This window comes from Myxocyprinus asiaticus, chromosome 27, assembly GCF_019703515.2.
Source record: "Myxocyprinus asiaticus isolate MX2 ecotype Aquarium Trade chromosome 27, UBuf_Myxa_2, whole genome shotgun sequence".
Taxonomy (NCBI): Eukaryota; Metazoa; Chordata; class Actinopteri; order Cypriniformes; family Catostomidae; genus Myxocyprinus; species Myxocyprinus asiaticus.
The window spans coordinates 3,458,690-3,483,362 of NC_059370.1; the positions used below are offsets into that span (position 1 = coordinate 3,458,690).

Consider the following 24,673-nt stretch of genomic DNA (forward strand, 5'->3'; position numbering starts at 1 on the left):
GACATAGTTCTAACATTTTTATTTTAATTCTTTCCCACTCTCCATCCTCCAATACCAAGTTCAGATCTCTTTCCCATAACCTCCTAAGAGCTGTTAAGGCTTCATCACCCAGATTCTGAATCAACGAGGAGTAATACACTGATGCTTCATGACCCTTTCCAAAGGCTGTGAGCACCATACAAAGAGTGTCAGCAGCCTTAAGGGGCTGTGTACTACCACCAAAAGTAGTACAAAGTAAATGGTGCAGCTGTAAATACCTGAAAAATTGAGACCTAGAAATCCCAAACTGCAATGTTATATTTTCAAATGATCTCAAAGCTCCATTTTCATAAAAGTCACCAAGTGTAGCAACACCCCACTTGATCCATTCTTTCCAGCAAAAGTGGGACTTGATACATAATTTGGGGTTCAGCCATATACTTGAGGAAACATTTATGTAAGTATCAGAATTGAACATGCAAGAAACCTTTGTCCATACTGAATGTAAATGTGAAATAATAGGATGCATTTTTGCTTCTCTAGGCAATTTAATAGAATGACTTTGCAGTGGTGAGATTGAACAAGCGGTTCTTGCCCCAATGTTGTACCAGGGAGGGGCTCTCTCAGGTGGAAGAGACCAATGGGCCAGGTGTCTAAGATTAAAAGCATAGTAATAAAACAAATTTTGGGGAGGCCTAAACTTCCTTTGTCAATTGGTCTATGTAACTTACTGAAATGCAACTGGGGTCGTTTACCATTCCAAATAAAAGACTTGGATATTTTTTCAAATTGTTTAAAATAAGATAGAGGAACTTCTAAAAGGAGAGACTGTAGTAGATAATTGAATTTGGGAATATAGTTCATTTTTTATTTCAGTTCAACATTGACCTTCCCTGCTATAGACAAATGTAGGGAAGCCCACCTATCCACATCACACAAGAACATTTTCATTAATGGGTCAAAATCAACTAAATCTCTCAAATTTGCTGGAAATAAAACACCTAAATACCTAATGCCTTGCTTGGATCACTGAAAGGTGCCAGGTTGGAAAGCTATGGCAGGGAGGTATACTGTCAGAGCAAGAGCTTCCGATTTTGACCAGTTTACCATGTATCCTGAAAATTTGGAGGGTAGGCATAGATCTTCCAGGGTCGGAGACAAATAATAATATATGCGTAGAGTAGAAGTTTATGCACAACACCTCCTGCAATAACACCAGGAAAATCATCATCTTTTCTTATTGCGGCTGCTAATGGTTCCAGGGCAAGACAGAACAATGAAAGGGAGAGAGGACAGCCTTTCCGGGTTCGCCTACCAAGAGAAAAATAATCTGGAATTAATCCATTTGTTTGCACTGCCACTAACAGTTGTTTATAAAGTAACAATCCATCCAATAAATGTTTTCCCAAACCTGTAAATTTCCAAAATCTTAATAAGATAGTCCCATTCCACCCTATCAAACGCCTTCTCGGCGACAAGTGAGATGGCAGTGATCAGGGTCTAATCATTCACTACTGACCACATAATATTTATAAAACATCTAATATTATCAGAACTACGAACACGAATAAACCCCACTTGATCTATATGTATGAGATGTAATTACTCTGTTTAAACGATTAGCTAAAATTTTAGACAATATTTTAAAATCTAACTGGATCAGCGAAATTGGATGATAACTTTTAAATTAATTTGGGTCTTTATCGTTTTTAAGAATGAGACTGATCATGGTTTGCGTCATGGTTGCCGGTAGTTCACCTTTCTTAAGTGACTCTGTGTAAACTTCTAACATAAGTGGAGCCAGTACTGTAGTATAAGATCTCAAAAATTCTGTGGCAAAACCATCAGGCCCCAGTGCCTTACCTGTTGGCAAGGCTTTAATTACCTCAACAAGCTCCTCCAAAGTAATATCTGAGTCAAGAAAGTCTTTTTAATCATTCGTCAATTTAAGAAGTTCTAATGGCTCTAAGAAATTGCTAATATCCTTATCAGTAGATGAGGACGTGGAACTATAAAGATTGAAATAGAAATCTATTTAAATTTTTATTGAAATAGAAATCTGTGATGAAACCGCCTACAGAGAGGAGGTGCACACTCTGACATGCTGGTGTCAGGAGCACAACCTCTCCCTCAGTGTCAGTAAGACCAAGGAGCTTGTGGTGGGCTTCAGGAGAAAAGACAGAGAACACAGCCCCATCACCATCAATGGATCACCGGTGGAGAGAGTCAGCAGCATCAAGTTCCTTGGTGTCCACATCACTGAGGAACTCACATGGTCCGTCCACACTGAGGCCATTGTGAAGAAGGCTTACCAGTGATTCTTCTTCCTGAGACGGCTGAGGAAGTTTGGAATGAACCACCACATCCTCACACGGTTCAACACCAGCACTGTAGAGAGCATCCTGACTGGCTGCATCACTGCCTGGTACAGCAACAGCACCGCCCTCAACCACAAAACCCTGCAAAGGGTAGTGCGAACTGCCAGACACATCATCGGAGGTGAGCTTCCCTCCCTCCAGGACATCTATACCAGGCGGTGTGTGAAAAAAGCTTGAAGGATCATCAGAAACTCCAGCCACCCGAGCCATGGGCTGCTCTCACTGCTACCATCAGGCAGGCGGTATCGTAGCATCAGGACCCGCACCAGCTTCATCCCCCAATCAATCAGACTTTTGAAGTCTTGATCGCTCACGATACATATATCAGCACCGCACTTTATTAGCCTCAGGCTGGACTCACATTTTATACTTCTGTTAATAACACACTGGCGACTGATTATCAACCGACAGCCTGAATGTCAATACAGCACAATACAACATACTGTATATTTTATATGTACTATTTTTATTGTATATATGCTATTCTATTTTTATTGTGTATGTGTGTTTTATATTGTGTGTATTGTATACCGTACATTGTATATTATTATTTGTATATTGTGTTGTGTGTAATGTGTATATTAGATATGTAAATTGTGTTGTGTAAATCCGATGTTTATTGTAAATTGGTATATTTCTCATCACTGTCATGACTGCTATGTTGCTCGGAACTGCACCCAAGATTTTCACCCACTGTTGCACTTGTGTATATGGTTGAGTGACAATAAAGGGATTTGATTTGATTTTGATTTGATAAAGGCCTTAAATCTGTGGCAGAAGTAAATATCTTGCCCCCAGAAGACTTCACTGAAGGAATGGTGGAAGAAAACTCTCTCTGTTTTGATATCTGGCAAGCGGTTTCCCTGCCTTGTCCCCCCACCTCAAAGTATGTCTGTCTTGCCCTGAATAACCAAAACCCTACCTTCTGTGACAGTATAGTGATGTACCTATATTTTAGCTGAGTCAGCTCTCTAAGACCATTGGATGACATCTGGTGCTTCAGCTATGTTTCAGCACTTTTAGTACTCTTTTCCAATTCCATGAATTCCTGTGCTTTGATCTTCTTAATGAGTGAGGCATATTGTATGATCCGCCCCCTATGGACCACCTTAAGTGCCTCCCATGCCACGCCCACAGAGGACACTGAGGACCAATTAGTTTCTACATAAACATTGACTTCTGTATTTAACATTTGTTGAAATTCAGGGTCTTGTAGAAGGGATGTATTAATGCACCATCTAAATGATTTTCTTTTCTCTATATGCGGCAACATCTCTAAACACACCAAAGCATGATCTCAAAACTAAAATGTTCCCAATTGAGCAATTTAAGTGTCTTAAATATAAATAAAATCTATTCTAGAGTAAATCTTATGAACTGATGAAAAAAAAGTTGTAGTCCCTCCCAGATGGATTCAGAAGTCTCCAAATGTCTGTAAGACCAAGATTTTTACACATCCTCTGTAGCGTCAACGTTGCTCTAAAGGTTCTACACACCTTTGCATCACTATGATCAAGGACTGGATCCAATAAAAGATTGAAGTCCCCACCCAAAACCATATCATGAAGGATCCCAGCTACTTGTAGCTTTCCCTCAAGATCTATAAAATAGCTCTAATCATCAGTGTTGGGTGCATAAATATTAGCCAAAATAAGATTTTGCCCCTGTATTTTAGACAAAATAATAACGACTCTTCCTAAGTTATCTTTGATCTGGTTTCGACATTTAAACTGTAAATGTTTACTTATCTTAAGGAAAGATACAACCTTCCTTCTTTTTATTGGGTGCCCCAGCCCATTAACAATCCATGTGGAGAGAAACATTTTACCTATATTAAAGTGTGACATATTGACATGTAAAGATAAATTGTGTACCCAGGGTAAAATTATAGACCACTTTCCAACATTGGTGTAACCATCAAATCCTGAACAACCCACAGAACAGAAGAAAATGCGCTTCAAACCCGCGCACAACAGTCCCAACTGGCATCCATCCCCCGGAAATCCGACGGTCCATGCACACTCATGAGACTTTCCGCAACACTATTGCTACCAGATTGCTCAAGTCCAGTGTTTTTTTTTTCCCCTTCCTTTTTTCCCCTTGTGTTTTTTTATGTAAACCTTGCCATGAAATTGCACATAAATTTATTCCATAAAATAAGCCTAAGTAAATAATCACATCGAACCTGCAAAATGAACAAATGAACTCAACAATAAGTCAATAAAGGGAGAAAGAGAAAATAGAAAAAAAAAAAGAGTAGGTCAAGGGTCAGTGGGCAGCCAACAGAATAACTAACTCTCTCAGGCTGCATCAGTAAAATGCACTATGTGCAGTCTGTATTGTTGACCGAGTGCAGGCAAAATACCCACTCATACCATTGATGTAATGAAGGCCATAACTTGTCGTAAAAGTCTTGTGCCCATCCTTGCCGTCAATTCTTAGCTTAGCCGGATAAAGCAGTGTGAAGCTTACCTTCTGTTGGTGCAGCAGTTTTTACACTCTTCGAATCCATCCCGCTTAGCTTGAGTCGCTTTTGCAAAGTCTGTAAAAACCATGATATTGTCCTCCCAGCATAACTTGCCTTTATTCCTTGCCGCTCATAGAACAAAGTCTCTGTCAGCCGACCACAAGAATCTTGCCAGGATGGATAGGGGTCTATCACGAGAGCTCTGTGCGTGTGCTCTATCTCGAGCCAGCGGCCCGCTGTGTCGATCAAATTCAGAATAAACCTGTCCAAAAACTTCACCATATCCTGACCTTCCTTTCCCTCGGGGATTCCAATGAAACGAACATTATTATTCCTGCTCCGATTTTCCATATCCTCTAGTTTTTCCCACACCTGTTCCACATCAGCCTTGGTAGCAGGCGGGTTATCCTGAAGCCCTCTTTCGGATGACTCCAGCAACTGTTTTTCAACATTGTCCATTCTTGTGATCAGGGTGGAAAGTTTGACCTCCATAGATATGATCGTTCAACATATTTCTGCGAGGCCCTCCATGTCGGTTGAGATTTTTCTCAGCACTGCATAGATGCTCGAGATATCCCGACCTACTTCACTATTGACTGGACCTCTACCATATAGATCCTGCGAGGCTTCCTACACATGAGAACTTAAGTGCTTTTTAATGTCCCCACAGGCCGACGATTTAGAATTTTTAGAATCGTGTGTCACTGAAAAAACAGATCAGTGCCATTATCATCAATAGAGCTGTTTATACTGGAAGCATCCATTGCGGCATGTTACGTCACCCTGCGCCTTCTGTTGACGAACACACCGTTTCCATTTTTGATACTTTGTGCCGTCACTCCAGACACTTTATTGATCTGTCTGTCTCAAATTAATTCTTGCTTACAAATAGGACTGCACAATTATGACAAAAAAACAATTGTCGTTAATATCCTTGATATTGTATCTATGATTAATTTCGATTAATACAGTTTACATTAAAATACTCATTTTAAGTAGATCAACTGCATGCCATATTTTTTATGTAGGCTACACATCCAAAACAAACTAAGAACTTTTTATGAATTACTTTATAGCAGTTTAATTAGTAAATGAAAATGGTGCCTGAACTGTCAACTTCACATTGGCCCTCTTAGGCCGGGCATACACAGTGCGAGTTCTGACACTCAGGAGGCCGTGAGCCCCAACACCTGTTGCGAGTCAGTTTATCTGATAATCGTAGAGATGCAGTGGTACACAAGATGACTTTACGACCTGGGGCTGGATTCACGAAGATGTTCCTAAGAAAAAAAATTGGAAAGTTCTTAGGATAAATTATAAGAAGTTCATAAGAATGTTCCTAAGTGCAATTCTTGAATAATTCCTAAGAAGTTCTCAATTGACACAGCCTGCTCATGAGGTTGAGCAATACTTCAACACTGGTAATTCGTAACAATTATTGTATCTATTGATATTTAAGTAGCAAGAACTTTGCGATCATTTATTTAAATGTAAAGTGCATGAGATGTGTTAGTTTAACGACATTAACCGGCATAGTTTTATGCACTAGGGTAAAAAGGACAGTTTCAGCTTTCTAATGATATAAATATTATGTTTCTATGGACTCTAAATATCGCGGAGAGAAAGCACTATGCAGCACATCCGTTTGAATTGACTGACATTATTGTCACCACATTAAGAAGCTTCAAAACAACATTTGTTTGAATTTCATAATAACATTTACATGGTTTGAAAGCTGAAAATAAAAATACCATAAAACACAAAACAGTCAAAAACATGTTTTGGTCTAAAATCTCATTTTACATAAAGAAGCCTATTGCGACTTCCGACTCAACATGATAGATCGCGTCACATTTGAAACAACCCAGTAAATACATCTTAGACAACTGTGAGGTTATCCTAACTTTAAGATGTAATTTATGATTTTTTTTTTAGAACATTTCTTTTGAGAATTTGAATTCTTATGTTTTTTCTTAAGTTGGAAATTAACAAGAAAATTATTTAAGAATAATTTTCTTCTTAAGAACATTTCGTGTATCCGGCCCCTATATATATATGTATATATATATATATATATATATATATATATATATATATATATATATATATATATATATATAAAATATATTGTTTGTATGTGCTGGATGCTTCAAATGTGAGCACCGGTGTTGTTCCGAAATCTGACTGCTCGCCAGATTCTGACTCTCCTCTACCTGATTGGCCTTTATCCCTAAAGCCCACCCATACACCCACCTCTAACCCTAACCTCATTGGTCCCATCCCTACACCTACCCCTAAATATAAGGATACTAGGAAGTCAAAATTCGACACTACTCCGGCTGCTCATCCCTTTACATCTCTTTGACTCATACATGGGAAATATCATCATGAGCATCGCACTCTGTTTGTAGCAGATGACAGCGAACAGAGCACTAATTCACTTTGTAGCGTGGGACACATACCGATTACATATTTATTTAATTAAATAGCAGTCTTTTGCAGTTTAATAGTTACATTGGGTCACATAGCGACTTGCTTTTCCAGAGGTGAGAAACTTCCATCAAAAACAAACAGCAACGGAAAGTGCTTCTAAATAAAACCTTCCGACAAAATAAAAGCTCTTTTTTTTTTTTCACCCAATTTGGAATGCCCAATTCCCAGTGCGCTTTTAAGTCCTCGTGGTGGCGTAGTGATTCGCCTCAGTCCGGGTAGTGGAGGATGAATCCCAGCTGCCTCCGCGTCTGAGACCATCAACCTGCGCATCTTATCACATGGCTTGTTGAGCGCGTTGCCACAGACATAGCGTGTGGAGGCTTCACGCCATCCACCGCAGCATGCGCGCTCAACTCACCACGTGCCCCACTGAGAACGAACCACATTATAGCGACCACGAGGAGGTTACTCGATCCACCATGTGACTCTACCCTCCCTAGCAACCGGGCCAATTTGGTTGCTTAGGAGACCTGGCTGGAGTCACTCAGCACACCCTGGGATTTGAACTAGTGAACTCCAGGGGTGATAGCCAGCGTCTTTTACCACTGAGCTACCCAGGCCCCCTAATAAAAGCTCATTTGTAATGGAAAATGGACAGAAATATATCAATACTATATAGTTATGTAATATTTACTGTAATACTACTACTACTCATAATAATAATAATAATAATAATAATAAAACAATTGTAATTGTATGTGATGCTCTGTTATGCAGCACTTTATTTGACAAAAATAGCCACAGTATTATGTTGAAATGTATTGTTCTGTTTTCATTTGGTTGAAGATTTAATGGTTCATTTATTTAGACACCATTTTGATGATAAAATTGAAATAAACTGTTGATATGTAATTCATAAAAATAAATAAATAAAAACAGGTATTGTATCGGCGAGTACTGACTCGTACTTGTTCTCAAAAGAATTGTATTGGGACATCCCTAGTTATAACAAATGCTGCATACCCCTGAATGTAGCTCTAGAACGTAAATAAATACAAGTATGATGGATAAAAATAGGTGATGGAAATTTTACAACTTAGTCCATCAGTGATGAACATGTTTTTTTTGTTTTTTTTTCTATACTGCAACCTCTAGGTATGGCAAAGGATTTGTTTGAAGAGCAGAAAACAGCATGGCCTTTCTGTCTAGTGCTCCTCAGTGATGTGGTCGTAAATAATATGGGAAAAGTACAGTTGTAATGCCCATTTTCTCCAAATGTGTAAAAGCTTCATGAACACTCAGTTTTCATAGATCGTGTGAGTTGGAACGCCTTCTGATTGGTCAGCTTCAGGTTGATTGGCAAATCGGCTTGTTCAACCGCACACACCTCACGAATTCAAGCCGACAATGGCCACTGCTCATGAGCTGCTCGACTCTGCTCGTAATTCCCCTCACATGATGCGAGCCGTGACCACACAAGCACCAACAATTCTGGTTGGGAGCTCGCAGATTGCGCGAAAATCACAACGTGTAAATTTGTTGAATAAAAACGTGCATATTTCAACACACGAAGGAGACTTATAACACACAGTTGGCGTGAACCATTCATTATTAAAGTAATCTTATTGTGGGACATAAAAGGCACCTGTTTTGTAGAATGACCCTAAACATCTTAACTGTTAATCTGTAATATTGCTTAATGACTCTTGGATGAGATATATGATATTGTGATGATGTCTGCTCTCTCACTTTTCATAACCGCCACAAACTGTGAGTCCTTTGTTTCCATGACAACAATAAGCCAACAATAAGTGACAAGTCAGTCCAACTGTCGTTGGAATGCTCCCGGGAGACTATTTCAAGTTATGCCAGTGCAGCTCCCAACTACTTGAATGGGGTAACACCGAAATCTCAAAAACGGTTGGTCAAGATTACGATTAAAGAACATATTTTAATTCAGCAATAAAATTCAGCAATAAAATTTGATAATATTGGAATCATAAATTGTGCTTCTTTACCTCATATTACACTAAAACATGCAATTTTTCCATCTTGTATAGCTAATGTGAATGCGTGTTCTAGATTTGATTGACAGGTGATGTCTGTATCTGAAATGTGATTGGCTCTTTTACCTGTAAGGCGGGACTTCCTTTCTACATCCATTGACTGTTGGGCATTAGAGTTTCTTGGTTGAGCATTCCAATTTCTCCCATTCATTGAATAGAATTGGCCCATCTCTGCTAAATAGTCTTTGGTGACGCTTAAAGTCTAAAATTGAATCTCATCAGCTAAAGAGGGTGTTTCTGGGAAAAGGGCCTCAATTAGATGAACGGAAAGGGTTAAACTGTCTTTGTTTGAATTTTGAAGGAGCAAGAGAAGGAAAAGGTTGTTAATTGTGCCGAGAACTCAGCATCCATAATTCAACATCTCATTTCACAGCGGTAGGAAACCTGGGGTCAGGTAATGAGACTGTTACTAGGTGACACAGGTAAACAAACAGCTTTTTGACCATGGCAGTGATTGTAAAGAGATGAAAAAACAGCTTGAGTTTTTTCATGAAGAGTGGAAGGAAGAAAGCCTAGAGAAAGATTAGGTTTCAGAAGAAGTTTTATGCAAATTGAATTGGCATAAAATATGCGGACAGTCAATAGGAGGCCCTTTACGCTGCTTTCAAGTCCTCCTGAGAAGGTCCTGATTAAAAGTTCAGAAATCGTAATTAAGATATGATCTGCTTTGTGTGATTTTGAATTTGAATAAAATGGACTTGTTGAGCAATTTTATATTTTTCTTTTCCCGATGAGCTTTTTAGCGAGTACAACCAAAATGAAAAGCAAAGGATGCTAATCAAGCACCAAAATAAAGATAATTCAAAGACATCAAAATATTATAGCAGATGAGTATTGATTAGACAATACAAAAAGTGTCTGTAGAAGTTAATAAATATATATATATTAATTTATTATTTTTTTTTTTTCATGAGCGCTCATTTCATAAAAACAATAATTCCTACATGACTTGAAGGCAGCATGACATTTTCTCATCTGTAAGACTTTTTGAAACAAAGATGCATCATTTCTCATCATGTAATTTCCAAAGATTTCCCTTCATATTGTCGTGAAGTACTAGAGCTTATTCCACACTAGTTGATACATAATATTCTCAAATGACCTCTGTTTGACTTTCATGAAGCAGTTTCATTCACCAGCTATCCTTGTCAAGGCCTGTGGGAATAGAACATATTTAATAAAAAATTAAGCATTTCATAATATCAGAGGATCCATTTCATTAAATTCGAGTGAATATTGTTCCCCCTAGGAGTTCCTCGATGAAACATTAGTAACCTTGAAATCTTTATTGTGTCATTCTTCATTAGAATGAGATGTTTTAGTAGAAGCAATATTAAAGTGTAGACAGTATGAAATTAAAAGAGATTTTCCTCCCTATAGGTTGACAGCTTTATTGAGGGTCTATTTTTTCACACAGGGTTCTGAATGTGATCTGAACATTAAGGAGGTATTTATTTACACGAGACGACTTTTACATTAGTTTTAGATTTTTAAATTAAGGGCCCTATTTAAGCACGGCCCTAAGTGATACGCCATACATGCAAAGTCAGTGGGGATGGCCAAGGAGGTTGGTTTTTTCGTGCTATGTTATGCGCTAAGTTTAGGCTTAAATGGGTTGGCAAAATTAGCGTTCGATTGGTTTTCCGTGTACCACTACATCTCGCACACTGTATGCACATACTGTCTGTGTGCAACCCATTTTTTTCTAGACGTGTGGACCATGACTGTGCACGCCATTTGTGCATGCACTTGTTGTTGACTTTACTAGAAGAATATCACAAATCAGTCATAGTGCATATGCGTCAATCGCGTCCATATAGGCTCGTGGTCAAAAGAGTATACTTTAAAAGGCTGAGTGCACGACCGTGCGTGAGATGGAACGGCACATAGAAAACAAAGCATACTCTAGCCTTAAGCGCTCTTAATTTTCAAAAGAAGCTTGGATAAGATGTAGCACACAGTCATAGAGCATGACCCTATGCCTAACTCGGGTACGAAAATGGGACCCTACCAGTTTTTAGGGGTCTTAAAAAAAGCCTCCTAGAGACACCAAATTTGGCAGGATTGCCCCAAATCCCCCCCACTACTCAGGTGCACACACACCCATCCGAACCTAGGTGGTGCTTTAATATACACTTTTACGCTTTCGCTAGTATCTTCACAACCTTATGGGAAACCTTTTTTTCCTCTGATTCCCGGAGTTAAGTGAAACAAAACATATTTCACTGATTTTATTTCTATCAGAAAAAAATCTGCCATTTTTAGTTTTCCGAAAAACCTACTTTTTCAAACAACTCCTTGACCGTTAGTCTGATTCCCACAAAATGTAGCATGTTAAACAATTATTTTCAGAACTTTTTGTCATGAGTGTCTCTAGATGATACATGCAGTATTTTGCACGAATCGAACCAGCTGACTTGGAAAAGCAGAAGTGTGTTCCAAAAAGAAGTGTACTATGAGTACCCGATGATGCACTCCTTCAACCTTCAAAACGGAGTGTGGAATGTTGGACACTTCATGCACACTTGCCGTACGTAGCGGAAGGGCCGGAGTTACCTGGCTGCGTTGCTGGTCTGACAAAACGGTTGTAAATAACGCAACTAGCGAAACTTCAGTAAAGACAACAACTTACAAATGTAAGTTGAGTGCTTTACCATCACACCACGCTGTGTGAATTTGTACTTTATTTGAGATAAAATTGTTGAACTGAGGTTTGGCTAATGCGCTAAAGCTAGCGGCAACACATTGCATGTGTTTGAAACGTCAGTTCCATCATCTGTTAAACGCTGAATGCTTATGTGAAGTAAAAAGTCGTTAAGTGTTCCATTTGGGATGATACTACACTTTGAAAATGCATACACTACATGGCTGAGTGTTTAGTGTATATTGTAAGTTCATAGAGTATAGTGCATGATTTGGGATGCAACTTAGGTTTTTCGGAAAACTTAGAATGGTGGACAGTATAGCTACAAAGTTACTAGAGTACCTAGTAATGAAATTACATTGCCTCTGACAGATCTGTTCCTTCCAATTTGGCAATTTTGGTTATTTTCTTTCATTTTGATCGGGGACCACAAACTTTGTACCTTGATAATTGCTTTTTGCATCTATATTATCACAGCTTTTATAAGCCACATCAAGTACAACAGAATTTTGCTGCCCAGCATGATTATTATATTTGCATATAGCACAGGAATAGTAGATCAGATTTACAGTATAATACTGTAGATCTCTGTTTTGTGCAGACACATTAAGGGCATAATAATTAGTTAATGAGTTTGCTTTGTTGTCTGATTAAAAAATAATCAACAAAAACAATACGGAATAAGAAATCAGACTTGGAATGGATAAATGGACATTGTTTCTTGCACTATTCCTTACAAACGGCTGTTTGTCCCACAGGCCAAATCTTAGGTATGTTTTTGCGGTGAGTATTCACAAGTAAGTAATTGCTCTTTATTTCTCTCTGCAGGTATCAGATAGTTGTGGAGATCATTCAGGCGACCACTATCAGCAGTATTCCACAGCTGAAGAGACAGAAAGGTAAGATGCCCTGCCAATCACATCACTCTTTTATTTGGGCTGCAAACTCTGGGTTACCACTTTTTTACCCTGTTTCTTCAGTTGACTGTAATGACGAGCTTTTAAGGAAGCTCCTATATCTTCTCTCAGGTTCTAGACAGTTTCTTTTTGACTAATTCTGAACTCCATTTGTCTGCTCCATTTTTATTTGCCCTCATGTTTTCCAATTTCCTTTTAATGGAGTCTAATGGAGTCCACATATCGTATCCCGTCAATACATCTTCATGATGGACTGTCTAAGAAAGGGCATTACGCTAAATTGAGGCTCTTATAGCAACACAACAACACACATACAAATATATTACCTTGTTTGCTCTGATCTTTCCTGCTCTATTATGGAGTTGTTCTTTCTGAAAAGAGCGTCAGTAGTTCAATGTAGCCATGTACCCGCACTGTGATTGGCAGCTGGGTAATTACTGTGAAGGGGGCGTGGGGTGTGCATGGCAGAGGAGCTCTTGTTTCAGACTGTGGGCGGCAGTAGCCAGCGTTGACATTTACTGTGCAGCTCGTAAAACAGATCACCTAATCAGGGCCAGATTAACATAAGGGCTAGGTGGGGCTGAAGCCCCAGGGCCCGATAGTGGAGGGCAGGAGTCCGTCCCTCATTACTGTTGGTTGCATTCTTGACTGAAAAATCATAAGTGGTTTGTCTGTGTTTAATGTTAAAAATAAAAAGAGATGATTGGAACAGTTGCCTTGGCATTTTCATTCATTATCCAATGAAAATCACTTTTCAGTTTGCATAATTATGTCGGGGATCGTCTCTTTCTTTAATCCATTGGTATGTCGGAAATGAGGCTAGAATGTGTGGAAATAGCAGAGTTCAAAAATTTTCAAATTTCCGAACGTCCGAACGTCCGTGCATACCATGAGCGCTGCGACTGACCTGAGAAACATTTACTCTCAGGGTACGTTTACACGACAACGATGTACTAAAAACGGAAAAGTTTTTCCTTTGCCTTTTTGAAAAGTTTCGCATACAGACAACAACATTGTCAAAACGATCCCTGTTCACACGGATCCATGAAAACGACTAAAAAGGCTGTATTATGCATGCCAGGCCAGTAGTTGTAGATGTCACTTTGTAAAGAAACACTATGCTCCTGTGTACATAAGCATTCTTCCACAGAGCGGTGTATACAAACAATGAAGATGGCGAAAGCATCAAGCAATTTTGTCTGGACGGATGATGAGTTTGCTTTATTACTACAATTACTTTGCTGGGGAAGCGTCAATAAACAAAAAATCTTGAGCAGCACAAACACAGTCCTGTAGTCCGCCATTGTAGTTTTGAATGTCTCGCACGTTGTTTTGAAGTGCTCGCGCACATGCCTGTAGACTGAACTCTCAAGATTATTCAATAAACTCTGCTCATTTTTACCATCACTTGGTCTCCTGCCTTCTTCTGTATTCCCCCTGCTGACTCTTGGGCTGGTAGGAGAGCAAGTTAACATAAGCTGTTGATGTTGACTGGTTTTGGCTATCAGACAGAACTCTGATATATGGATATCTTCTGATGGAGAGAGAGGTCTTGTGTACACTGGATCTAACATGCATTTTCACTGCCTCATGTTTTCATATTCTAAGCATATCATTGAATACTGTACATTGCATCACATCTCTGTCTATAGGCTATATACATAAGTGGTGGGTGAATGAATTGCAGGGTAAAGGTACATCAAATAAAATTAAGAAAATAAATAAATAACATTTAAAATACAAATACATTTTTCCCATCTGAATCCACACATTAATTTCAAGATTTTCAAACTGCAGGTTCCGCCTACTGTACAATGTTCACACTCCATACAAAACACTCCAAATGAATAAATTGTTGATTATTGTTATTTGCACAGACACCAGTATTCATATTGATAATTATACATCTCAAATTGATGCCTATCAATCCATTATTTTTATATAACAAGTAATACGCGTGCGCACGACGTCATCGTTTTCACAAGTTCGCGTTTTTGTATGTTTACACGAAGACGATAACGGCATCGTTTGCGTTTTCAGGCCCTAAAACGGCATTGTCGTGTAAACGAACAGCCAAAACGCATAAAAAGTTTTCCGTTTTTAGTTGAAAACGTTGTCGTGTAAACGGCCCCTCAGAAAAGTTAAGCAATAATGACATGTGTCCCGTCTTTATGTTGGCTGTTTAAAATAACTAGCTAAGCCCGATTCGTGAATGAATCATTCGAGTCTGTTCTTTTCAGTAAATTGGCCAAATGAGCTTGCAAAACGGTCTGAATTGATTAGTGATTCAGTCCAGTTTGTTCGGACTGCTTTCTCAAGGGATCTTTTGGAGCGGTTTCTCACTCATTATTACAATATCGGGATATTTACGAATACAGGGAACAAATAGCGCTGGATAAAGTGGATATTTACCTACAATCAACTGAAAGAAAAAGCAGAATTTTTGAGAGGTAACTTTGAAAACTTCAGCAAGTGCTATACCATGTGAACAAGGAGTTGTTCACACCGAATTTGTTTTTGCGTCCACTCGCGCTGTTTTTCAATCGTTTTCCATGTAAACATTCGCTAGATGGATGTCATTTGACAACTGCGTCACGTTTCACTGTGTTTAGCATGTCATTTCTAGATGCCATGTCAGGTTAAAAAAAAGAACTTCAACTTTTAAAAAAATGCGTCTCAAGACACCCGCATTCTGCTCTATTCGTTGCGCTGCGTGTTGTTTTTTAGCGCGAGAACACTTCTGATCATTTGCTGTCTTTAAGAAATGCTTTAGCCAATAGTTCCATGAATGCTACACATACCCGAGAAAAAATGCTTCAAAGTCACCAGAATTTAACGGTTTGTGTTGTTTTTGCAAAAAACAATCTCACCGGGGGAGCATGCCCCTTCAGGAGACCGCTCCTTCTCAAAATTATCTGTTATTAAAAATGTATTGTGGTCAACAATGGTACAGGAGAGACTGAACCACCTGACACGGATGTCCCTGGAATGTGACATTGTTGAACCATAGGTTTTAATGATATAATCAATTTCTCCTCTTCTAAAACTTGGGAAAAGACTATGTAACGGTAAGATCCCCTCTGCACTTCTTAAAGGAATGTTCCAGGTTCAATACAAGTTCAGCTCAATCGACAGCATTTGTGGCATAATAATGATTACCACAAACATTTATTTGACTCATCCCTCGATCAAAAATCAAGGTTCCAGTGAGGCACTTATAAAGGAAGTGAATGTGGCCAATTTTTGAAGGTTTAAAAGCAGAAATGTGAAGCTTATAATTTAATAAAAGCACTTACATTAATTCTGTTCATAAATATTATTTGAGCTGTAAAGTTGTTCAAATCATAATTTTTACAGTCATTTTAGGGTTTTAAGGTTTGTTGACATTACATCGTCATGGTAACGAAGTTGTAAAATGGGCTATAACTTTACACAGAAAATTTTTATAAGTGATTTTATCACACTAAAACCATGTTTACACTCATATCCTTTATGTCTTGTGGCTTTTGAATCAGTGAGTATTTTAAAGTTCAGAAACTGGTCCCCGTTCACTTCCATTGTAACTGCCTCACTGGAACCCAGATTTTGCTTTTTTTGTTTTAAAGAAGATAAGGGAGAGTCAAAATGAATTTTTGTGGTTATCAACATTATGCCACAAATGCTGTCGATTGAGCTTAACTTGTATTGAACCTGGAACATTTCTTTAAAGCAGCATGTGTGCAAGAGTTGTTTTTAGAACCCTGTTTGCAATTATTTAATTTCTGGGGTTATTGTAATTGTGTTGTACTTACTGTGTCTGGAATAGGTAGTTAGCAGTAAATGCTGCTCTGTTGTGTGCTTGACAAGCACTGCTTGTGTGAAATGCAGTTTTGTGTAAAAAAACAAAACAAAAAAACAACTCTGTAGCAAATATTATATTGTGAGATAGGCTACCAAGATAGGCCATGAGGGAGGCCCTTGAGGTTGCTGTAGCCCCAGTGCCCTGTGTGTTCTTAATCCATGCCTGCACCTAATAACTACAGAAATGATCCTCGCCAAACACTATATAAAGCTGATGTGGTTGAGAATTTTTCAAAGTTACAATGCTTTCTTTTATTTCAGCTTAATATGTAGTCAACTTCCACACTGAAATGTGTAACTCTGTGGCACTATCAAAACATTGCTCTGATTGTTCTAGTGTCCAGACCAGCAAAACAAAGCAATATTGACACAAACAATAGGGTGAGCTTGGAGTGGGACTATCTTTTGGCTTACAAACTGTAGGGCTGCATGATAATACTTGTATTCATTCTTTTATATCTTAATACAAAAACATGGGATTTGTGCATTCATTTCTTTAAGAGAGTAATTGGACACAAATGTGTTGCCTATTTGTGGATAGTACCTTTTAAACCACCAGAATTCTTATTCAGAAAGGTACTATTAAGAGCCAATCAGTGAGCAACCAGAAAGCCATTTATTGCGAGAAAGCTGCTTAAGACTGGAAGGCGGTATTCCCGTTTACATGCACTGCGTTATCGGCTTTCTTTTTATTCCCATATACATGCGGCTCAGTCAGTAAGCAGCTTTCTACAGCAACGTAATTTTCCAGCGTCGCTTGTGTAAATAACAAACATGGGATCCGAGGAAGACTTTGCTATTTTTTTCCTCTCCATTGCTTGGCTTTATTTCCAGATATTCCAGAATTATTGCTGTTTATTTCCTTAACTTACCATCGCAACCTGCAGCGGAACTGCGCTGCAATAGTGGGGTTTCCCTCTTATGTCAAACTCCAGGATTCCCTGAATGTACTTGAGCGCTTATACGTGAACATGAGAGACCGTCGATATTTTAAATTGTGTGTTTAATATATGTGCTTTTCACTTTTCCCACTCTACTCCCAGAAATGTTTCATTCTTTCTGCAGTGTTGACTTGTTGATATGATGTATGGCTCCATCCTATGATGTTAGTTATCTGGTCTGTTCCACGCACATGCGCATTCTTCAAAAACCTGTAAGAACATCGCTTATGTGTTCTCCAAGGGAAACCTGGGTGTGTTAAACAGCTTTCTCTTAATCCATTCAGTGGTGTAGGGAAAACGCCGTTCTCGTTTACATGTTTCGGAATGCCGCTTTCTTCAAAAACATTTAAATAAACCGCTTTCTTAAGTGCTTGTAAACGTGGTCAGTGTTAAACCTGTTACCAAATCTGTCGCTGTAATTTGTCAGCTTCACAAATATGGCAAATACATGTTACAATGGCCAGCTAATGAACCGTATCTGGATATAAATGAGGTGGTTTCTTCAAAAGCAAGACATCTTTGATTGGAGATTGATAAAGCTAATTAATCACGCCTTCGTTTCGGTGTTGAATTAATTAAAGCTTTTAAAGGGATAGTTCACCCAAAGATGAAAATGATCTCATCATTTACTCACCCTCATGCCATCCCAGATGTGTATGACTTTCTTTCTTCAGCAGAACACAAATGAAGATTTTTAGAAGAATATTTCATCTCTGTAGGTCCATACAATGCAAGTCAATGGTGACCAGAACTTTGAAGGTCCCAAAACAGGACATAAAGGCAGCATAAAAGTAATCCATACGACTCCAGTGGTCTAATCTATGTCTTTAGAAGTGATTGATAGGTGTGGGTGAGAAACAGATCAATACTTAAGTCCTTTTTTTACTGAAAATCTACACGTTCACTATCACTTCCACATTCTGGTGGACCTACAGATCTGAAATATTCTTCTAAAAATCTTCATTTGTGTTCTGCAGAAGAAAGAAAGTCATACACATCTGGGATGGCATGAGGGTGAGTAAATGATGAGAGAATTTTCATTTTCGAGTGAACTATCCCTTTAATGCACAAGGTGGGAAGCAGTTGGTCAGGAAGGGGCTGTTTATTTGTCATGTTTCTGTCTCCTGTCGGCCAGTAATAGGTAAATCTATAAATCTGCCGCTGCTTCATCACAAAGACACGGCTGTCACAGGCAGGAGTGCAGGGAGAGCAGCTGTGAATGTGTTTCCTGTGTTCCCACTGGCAGACAACTGCCGGTTTGTGTTGATTGCTCATATTTTCAGACTCACAGTGTGTTGGGAATTCAAGCTGAATGCCACAGAAGGCTCTGTCCGTTCAAACATCACATGAAAAGTCAACAGCTGGAAAAAAAAAACAAAAAAAACGTATTCCTGTACAAGCTGATTTATGATCACAAATTCAAATTTCATTTCTTGTTGATGTTTGGTCCAGCGGGCAGCAGAATGCAATGAATCGGCTTGTTAACTTCTCAAATCGGGAATTCAGGATTGAGGTTTGAATAGAATTCAGGAATTCATGAAATCAAAATTGACCCTGTTAACTTTCTTAATACGTGTTCCTGGTTTTATTGTGCAAGATTATATATATATATATATATATATATATATATATATATATATATATATATATATATATATATATATATATATATATTAGTATATACTGTATAATCACAGGGTGGACTTTATCTCTCTCTATCTCTGCAGACAGTAAAGGGAAAGAGGCTGCCGCACTGAAGGCCGATCTGTTACGTGCCAGAAACATGAAGCGTTACATTAACCAGCTCACGGTGGCAAAGAAACGGTGTGAGAAACGGATCCGGCTCCTGGGGGGACCGAACTATGAGCAGCAAGAGGACGGAGCCCCGGATGAGGTGGACGGTCCTCAGAGCCAACGGGTACAAGAAGAAATTACATTCACATTAATATTTGAAAGCCCTGAAAGTAAAGTGCAGATTCTTACATGTAGAGAGTACCAATCCAACTCTTAATCCATGTACAACCACAGAGAAAGACTAGATTTACTGTACCCAAGAAAAACTTCTGTTCTCTCCTCTAAAGCCCCGTTCTCACATGCAGTGACTTTATCGCTTGAAGTCGCTATCTGTACTGTGAAATCTCTGGTGGGCGTTACCCCTGCTGTCTACGTTATTGGTTGACTGCACGTCTGGCCATATCTTTAAAAAAATCTGATCACAGATGAGAGATATTGCAATTAAGAAATTGTTACATATGAAAATATGTAAGACAACTAAAACCCTATTCGGACAGGATTAGTTTTCTGGACATACTGTATGTCTGTAAAGTATTTACTGCGGACATCTGTAATGTTTACTGCCGATTTACACGGGATAAGCGTTGTCTGAAATATCACCGAGATGGGTTTGTCTACTGCATTTACACACTGCTGTCACATGTAACTGAAATGTATACTGTGCCGATTAATTATGAAGAAAATATTAAACATGATAAAAAAGGGTTTACTGTATATGGGATTGATTATAAGAAGAAATTGATTGGAATATCTGGCTTAATTCTACAGAACTGGTAACATTAACAAGCCTAATCCTACATTACACTCTTGAATTAAAAATATAGACAATCCGTTCACATTATTTTATGTGTCCCTCCGGAATATATTTTCCGAAACGTGGGACTCTATCTATTATCCTAACCAAAAGAAAGCATGCTTGTTTCTTTCTCTTTTACATGGAAAAAATAAACACTCGACAACCTAAAATGCTTGAGGAAAAACCTTCATCACTTCAAACTCAACAGCCAGCATTATCTGAAATTGTGAAGTGTGTCTTACATTTTCTGGCGTCTTCTCTTGACCAACATCCACTTCGGACACTCATATTAAAACAGTGATATTTAAAGGGCTCAAGGGCTGGAAAGTGCAGATTTACAATCGGATCTCAATTCACATTATTTTTACAGGGTGTTTTCTAGTAGGTAAAACATTCTGTGATCTTTAGCTGGAGCGTGCACAACGTCAAAAGTCCAGAAAAAATTACAGACATGAACAATTCACACTGGGTTAAAATGACTAAGAAGCTCTGGTATTTATTATATTACCCTACGTCCCCATATAAAACTAATCCTGTCCGAATAGAGCTAAAGACAAATGTGTGTGTTCTGATCACTGCTTCTGTAAGCCCCAAGTAGCCACAAACTCTATATCTCTCTTTGAGTGTTCTTCAAAATGAGCCATTTTCTACTTTTCTGTAAGATATCTTGGGTAAATAATCCAATGTTATGTATCAGATGTATAGAACAAGATATGCGGTCCAGCAGAAAAAGCATGATAAACAAATCATCAGCAAAATATGTAGTCCACTACTGATGATAAAATAGAGCTGAGAATCTCAGCTTTCCAACAACACCTAGATTAAACTTCTAGTCCACTCAGAGGACGAGATATTCAATAAAACAGTGGGTAAGGGGGACTGGGTAGCTCAGCGAGTAAAGATGCTGACTACCACCCCTGGAGTCGCGAGTTCGAATCCCAGGGCGTTCTGTGTGACTCCAGCCAGGTCTCCTAAGCAACCAAATTGGCCCGGTTGCTAGGGAGGGTAGAGTCACATGGGGTAACCTCCTCGTAGTCACTATAATGTGGTTCTCACTCTCAGTGGGGTGCATGGTGAGTTGTGCATGGATGCCGCGGAGAATAGCATGAAGCCTCCATACGCGCTATATCTCCGCGGTAACGTACACAACAAGCCACGTGATAAAATGCGCGGATTGACGGTCTCTGAGATTCGTCCTCCCTCACCCGGATTCAGGAGAGTCACTATGCCACCACGAGGACTTGGAGCACATTGGGAATTGGGCATTCCAAATTGGGGAGAAAAGGGGAAAAATAAATAAAATAATAAAATAAAAAATAAAACAGTGGGTAAGGTATGTGTGATCACAAAATATACTGAACGTCTATGGACGAGTTTATGGTGAGGGATCAGCTGCATCAGAGCACCACCTGCATTTCAGATCTGAGGAAAAGTAGAGGGAAAATGTTATCTAGTGGATTGAACTCTTTTAGCATGGACATAGAGCAAACAGAGCCTGAATCACAGGATAACATTTTTTTATAATAAGATTGTAAACCTATACAATATTAATTATTAATAATGGAATCTTTTTTTATTATTATTAGTTGAAGGCTTTTCTGTAAAATGAGACAAATATTTTGCAATTAGTCCACTGTATGTGTGTAAGACGAGCTTTTCAATTTGGCTGTGAAAAATGCAGGTGGCAGCCAAAATATGCAGCGGAGCTGAAGTGGTCAAATAAAACATTATCATTTCGGCCTGCTCATATTTGTCCACATAGGGCATGGACTTTGGACTTTTACTGGTCTGCCATGATGATATTTAAGCTGCCATTAAAGACCATCACTCATGCCATTACATGTGTGTGTGTATTTAGCATTGTTTAAAAGCTCCAAATTGAGTCTCTCTCTCTCTCTCTCTCTCTGTTCAATGGAGAAATGTGTATTGATAGGGAGGGTCCTACTCACCCTGCAGTCGGTCGTATGACAGGCTGTTGTTGTCACAGTAGCTCTAGGCTGTTCTGCTCCACACAGTCAGGCTTGTCTCTGAATGTTTTCACAGGCTGAACTGTAATGGGGCTGGTGAAGAGCAGTGCCCTGACATGAAGCTCAGTGAGCACTAACAGGCCATATCTCCTGCTCTGCAGGCATTCTTACAGCACAGAACCCTCTGTGTTTAGAGTTCAACAGCACGATCTCTCGGTTATTATCAGTGACCTGAAATGCTGCAAAAGTGCAGAAACCTGTTTACTTCAAAAGATGAGGAACAAACTCATCTGACAGCAGTGGTGCTGGTTAATGACACAGCTTTTTCAAGATGAACTTCTCTGCAGTGTAGTGTTTTTTGCAATCTAAAATGTTTGTTATAATAATATGGTGTGCTTCATTTGTGTCTCACAGATCCTTCAGTTTGAGGAGATCATGACGAACTCAGTGTACCGGGAGCATTTCCGTGTCTACATGGAGCGTGTGGATAAGAGAGCTCTGATCAGCTTCTGGGAGCTGGTGGAGGTGCTCAAGAGCGCCAACAAGGTCAAACACACACTTCAACACACCAGCTTTACATCATTTGAGAGCTGCTATCACTGTCAAGTCTGAACAGAGATTTAGCTGTACTTCTATTATCTGATTGTCTATCAGTATTGTTGGCAAAGGTTTTTTGGCATTTTAAAGAATAATGAAAGAAAACAAACAAACTTTTCTCTACTTTACACATTAGGAAATGTACAAGCAATGTAACATAAAGGACCTAAACAAAGTTGTCCAATGTTTTTATATTTTTTTTATTTAATTTCAATTTCTTTTAGGAAAAACTGCTATGAAAAACATTTTTGTTCAACTTTTGTTAAATAGCATAAATGTTTATTGAAAAAAGACTAGGTTCTTTTACTGTTTTCACTGTTTTGAAAGGTTACACCCTTCTTTGAAAAGATTAAACTGAATTCACTTTTTGTCAGTAGGTCTGCATTGTGTTGCCAAAATACATAAACCATTTTAATTATAGAAAATGGCTTTTAAAATACGTAAAAATAAAAAATGCTTTGCAAAAGCAATAATAAAGGAATAGTTCACCCAAAAATGAAAATAGTGGGCCCTATTTTAAGAGCATGAGCGTTAAGTGCAGCGCTGTGCCATAAGTCATAAGCGCAAAGTCAGTGGGCATGGCCATGAAGTTTTGGTATTTTTGTGCAAGCATGAGCTAGTCTAGGTGCATATAGGTTTGGCAAAATCGCCCGCACAACGCGCAAATTGGCTGGATCAAGTGCAATTGAATTCTGAGGTTCTTCTCCGGTTATTGCACTTTGTCCTATTATATAGTCCATTCCCTGTCAAGCACCAGCAATATAAACAAAGACAGCACATTCATAAGAAGTTGGTAGTGTATGCAATGAATTAGACAAATTGAAAGTTACTTTCTTTTGTGCATTAACTGCGTCCTTGATGATTGTCGGGCATATAGTCTACGACAGTGACACGCTTCTTTTATATTATGAATACAATTGTAAATTTAAGCATAATAATAATAACTGAAAAATAAACCATGACCTATAGATACAGTGGTTTAGCACAAATCTCGTAATTTATTGTTTCATATAAGGTGGCTACAATGCTGATTGTCAGGGTCATAATTTCATGTTGCACTATATTTTCAAAGTTTGGACATTAACTTTATTACCACCTGTTGGTGGAATCAAATGTAGGAACTGAGTTTAAACTTTGCGCTGAGTTAAGACGTGGTTTTCAGACGTCTTTGCGCAATGACCTATTTCTTAAGAAAATAGCAAATTGCGCTTTGTGCCAATTCATTAACATACAGTACACCTTCAGTTTGCATGCATACACTTACAATAGCACAAACGCTCCAACCCACGCCCACTTGCACTTTACGCTGACACAAAAATTGGATAAGACGTTGCACATGGGCTTTGCGCGCTCACGAAAATAGAGCCCTCTGTCATTATTGCAGAGTAAACAATGACAACATTTTCATTCATTTTATTTTGCATACATTTTCATATTAGTACTCATGTTGCTCCAAACCAGTGTGAAATTTTTTCATCCATAGAACGCAAAATGAGATGGAGGAGAGGATGATGATTATTACAGTCAAGATCCAAAAAGCCCAAATAAGTAGTCCATATGACACATGTGCTGTATTTCAAGACTTCTGAAGACATACTATAGCTTTATGTGAAGAACAGACTGGCCCATTATGTACGGCTTTACAAAATTGTAAATTTTGGTGGCTCAGCGGTTAAGGCTCTGGGTTACTGATCAGAAGGTCGGGGGTTCAAGCCCCAGCACCGCCAAGATGCCACTGTTGGGCCCTTGAGCAAGGCCCTTGACCCTATCTGCTCCAGGGGTGCTGTAACATGGCTGACCCTGCACTCTGACCCCAGAATTTCACTGTATATGTGCAAATGTATAACATGTGAT

At 38.8% G+C, this 24,673-nt stretch overlaps 1 protein-coding gene across 1 annotated transcript in view; it reads left to right on the plus strand.

Moving 5' to 3' along the window:
* Nucleotides 1-24,673, plus strand: part of snx25 (sorting nexin 25) — a 126,411-nt gene that overhangs the window by 63,320 nt on the left and 38,418 nt on the right. Inside the window, exons 6-8 of the mRNA XM_051658544.1 lie at nucleotides 12,796-12,866; nucleotides 19,393-19,583; nucleotides 22,637-22,768. Of these exons, the coding sequence (XP_051514504.1) occupies nucleotides 12,796-12,866; nucleotides 19,393-19,583; nucleotides 22,637-22,768 (394 nt within the window). The remainder of the gene's footprint in view (nucleotides 1-12,795; nucleotides 12,867-19,392; nucleotides 19,584-22,636; nucleotides 22,769-24,673) is intronic.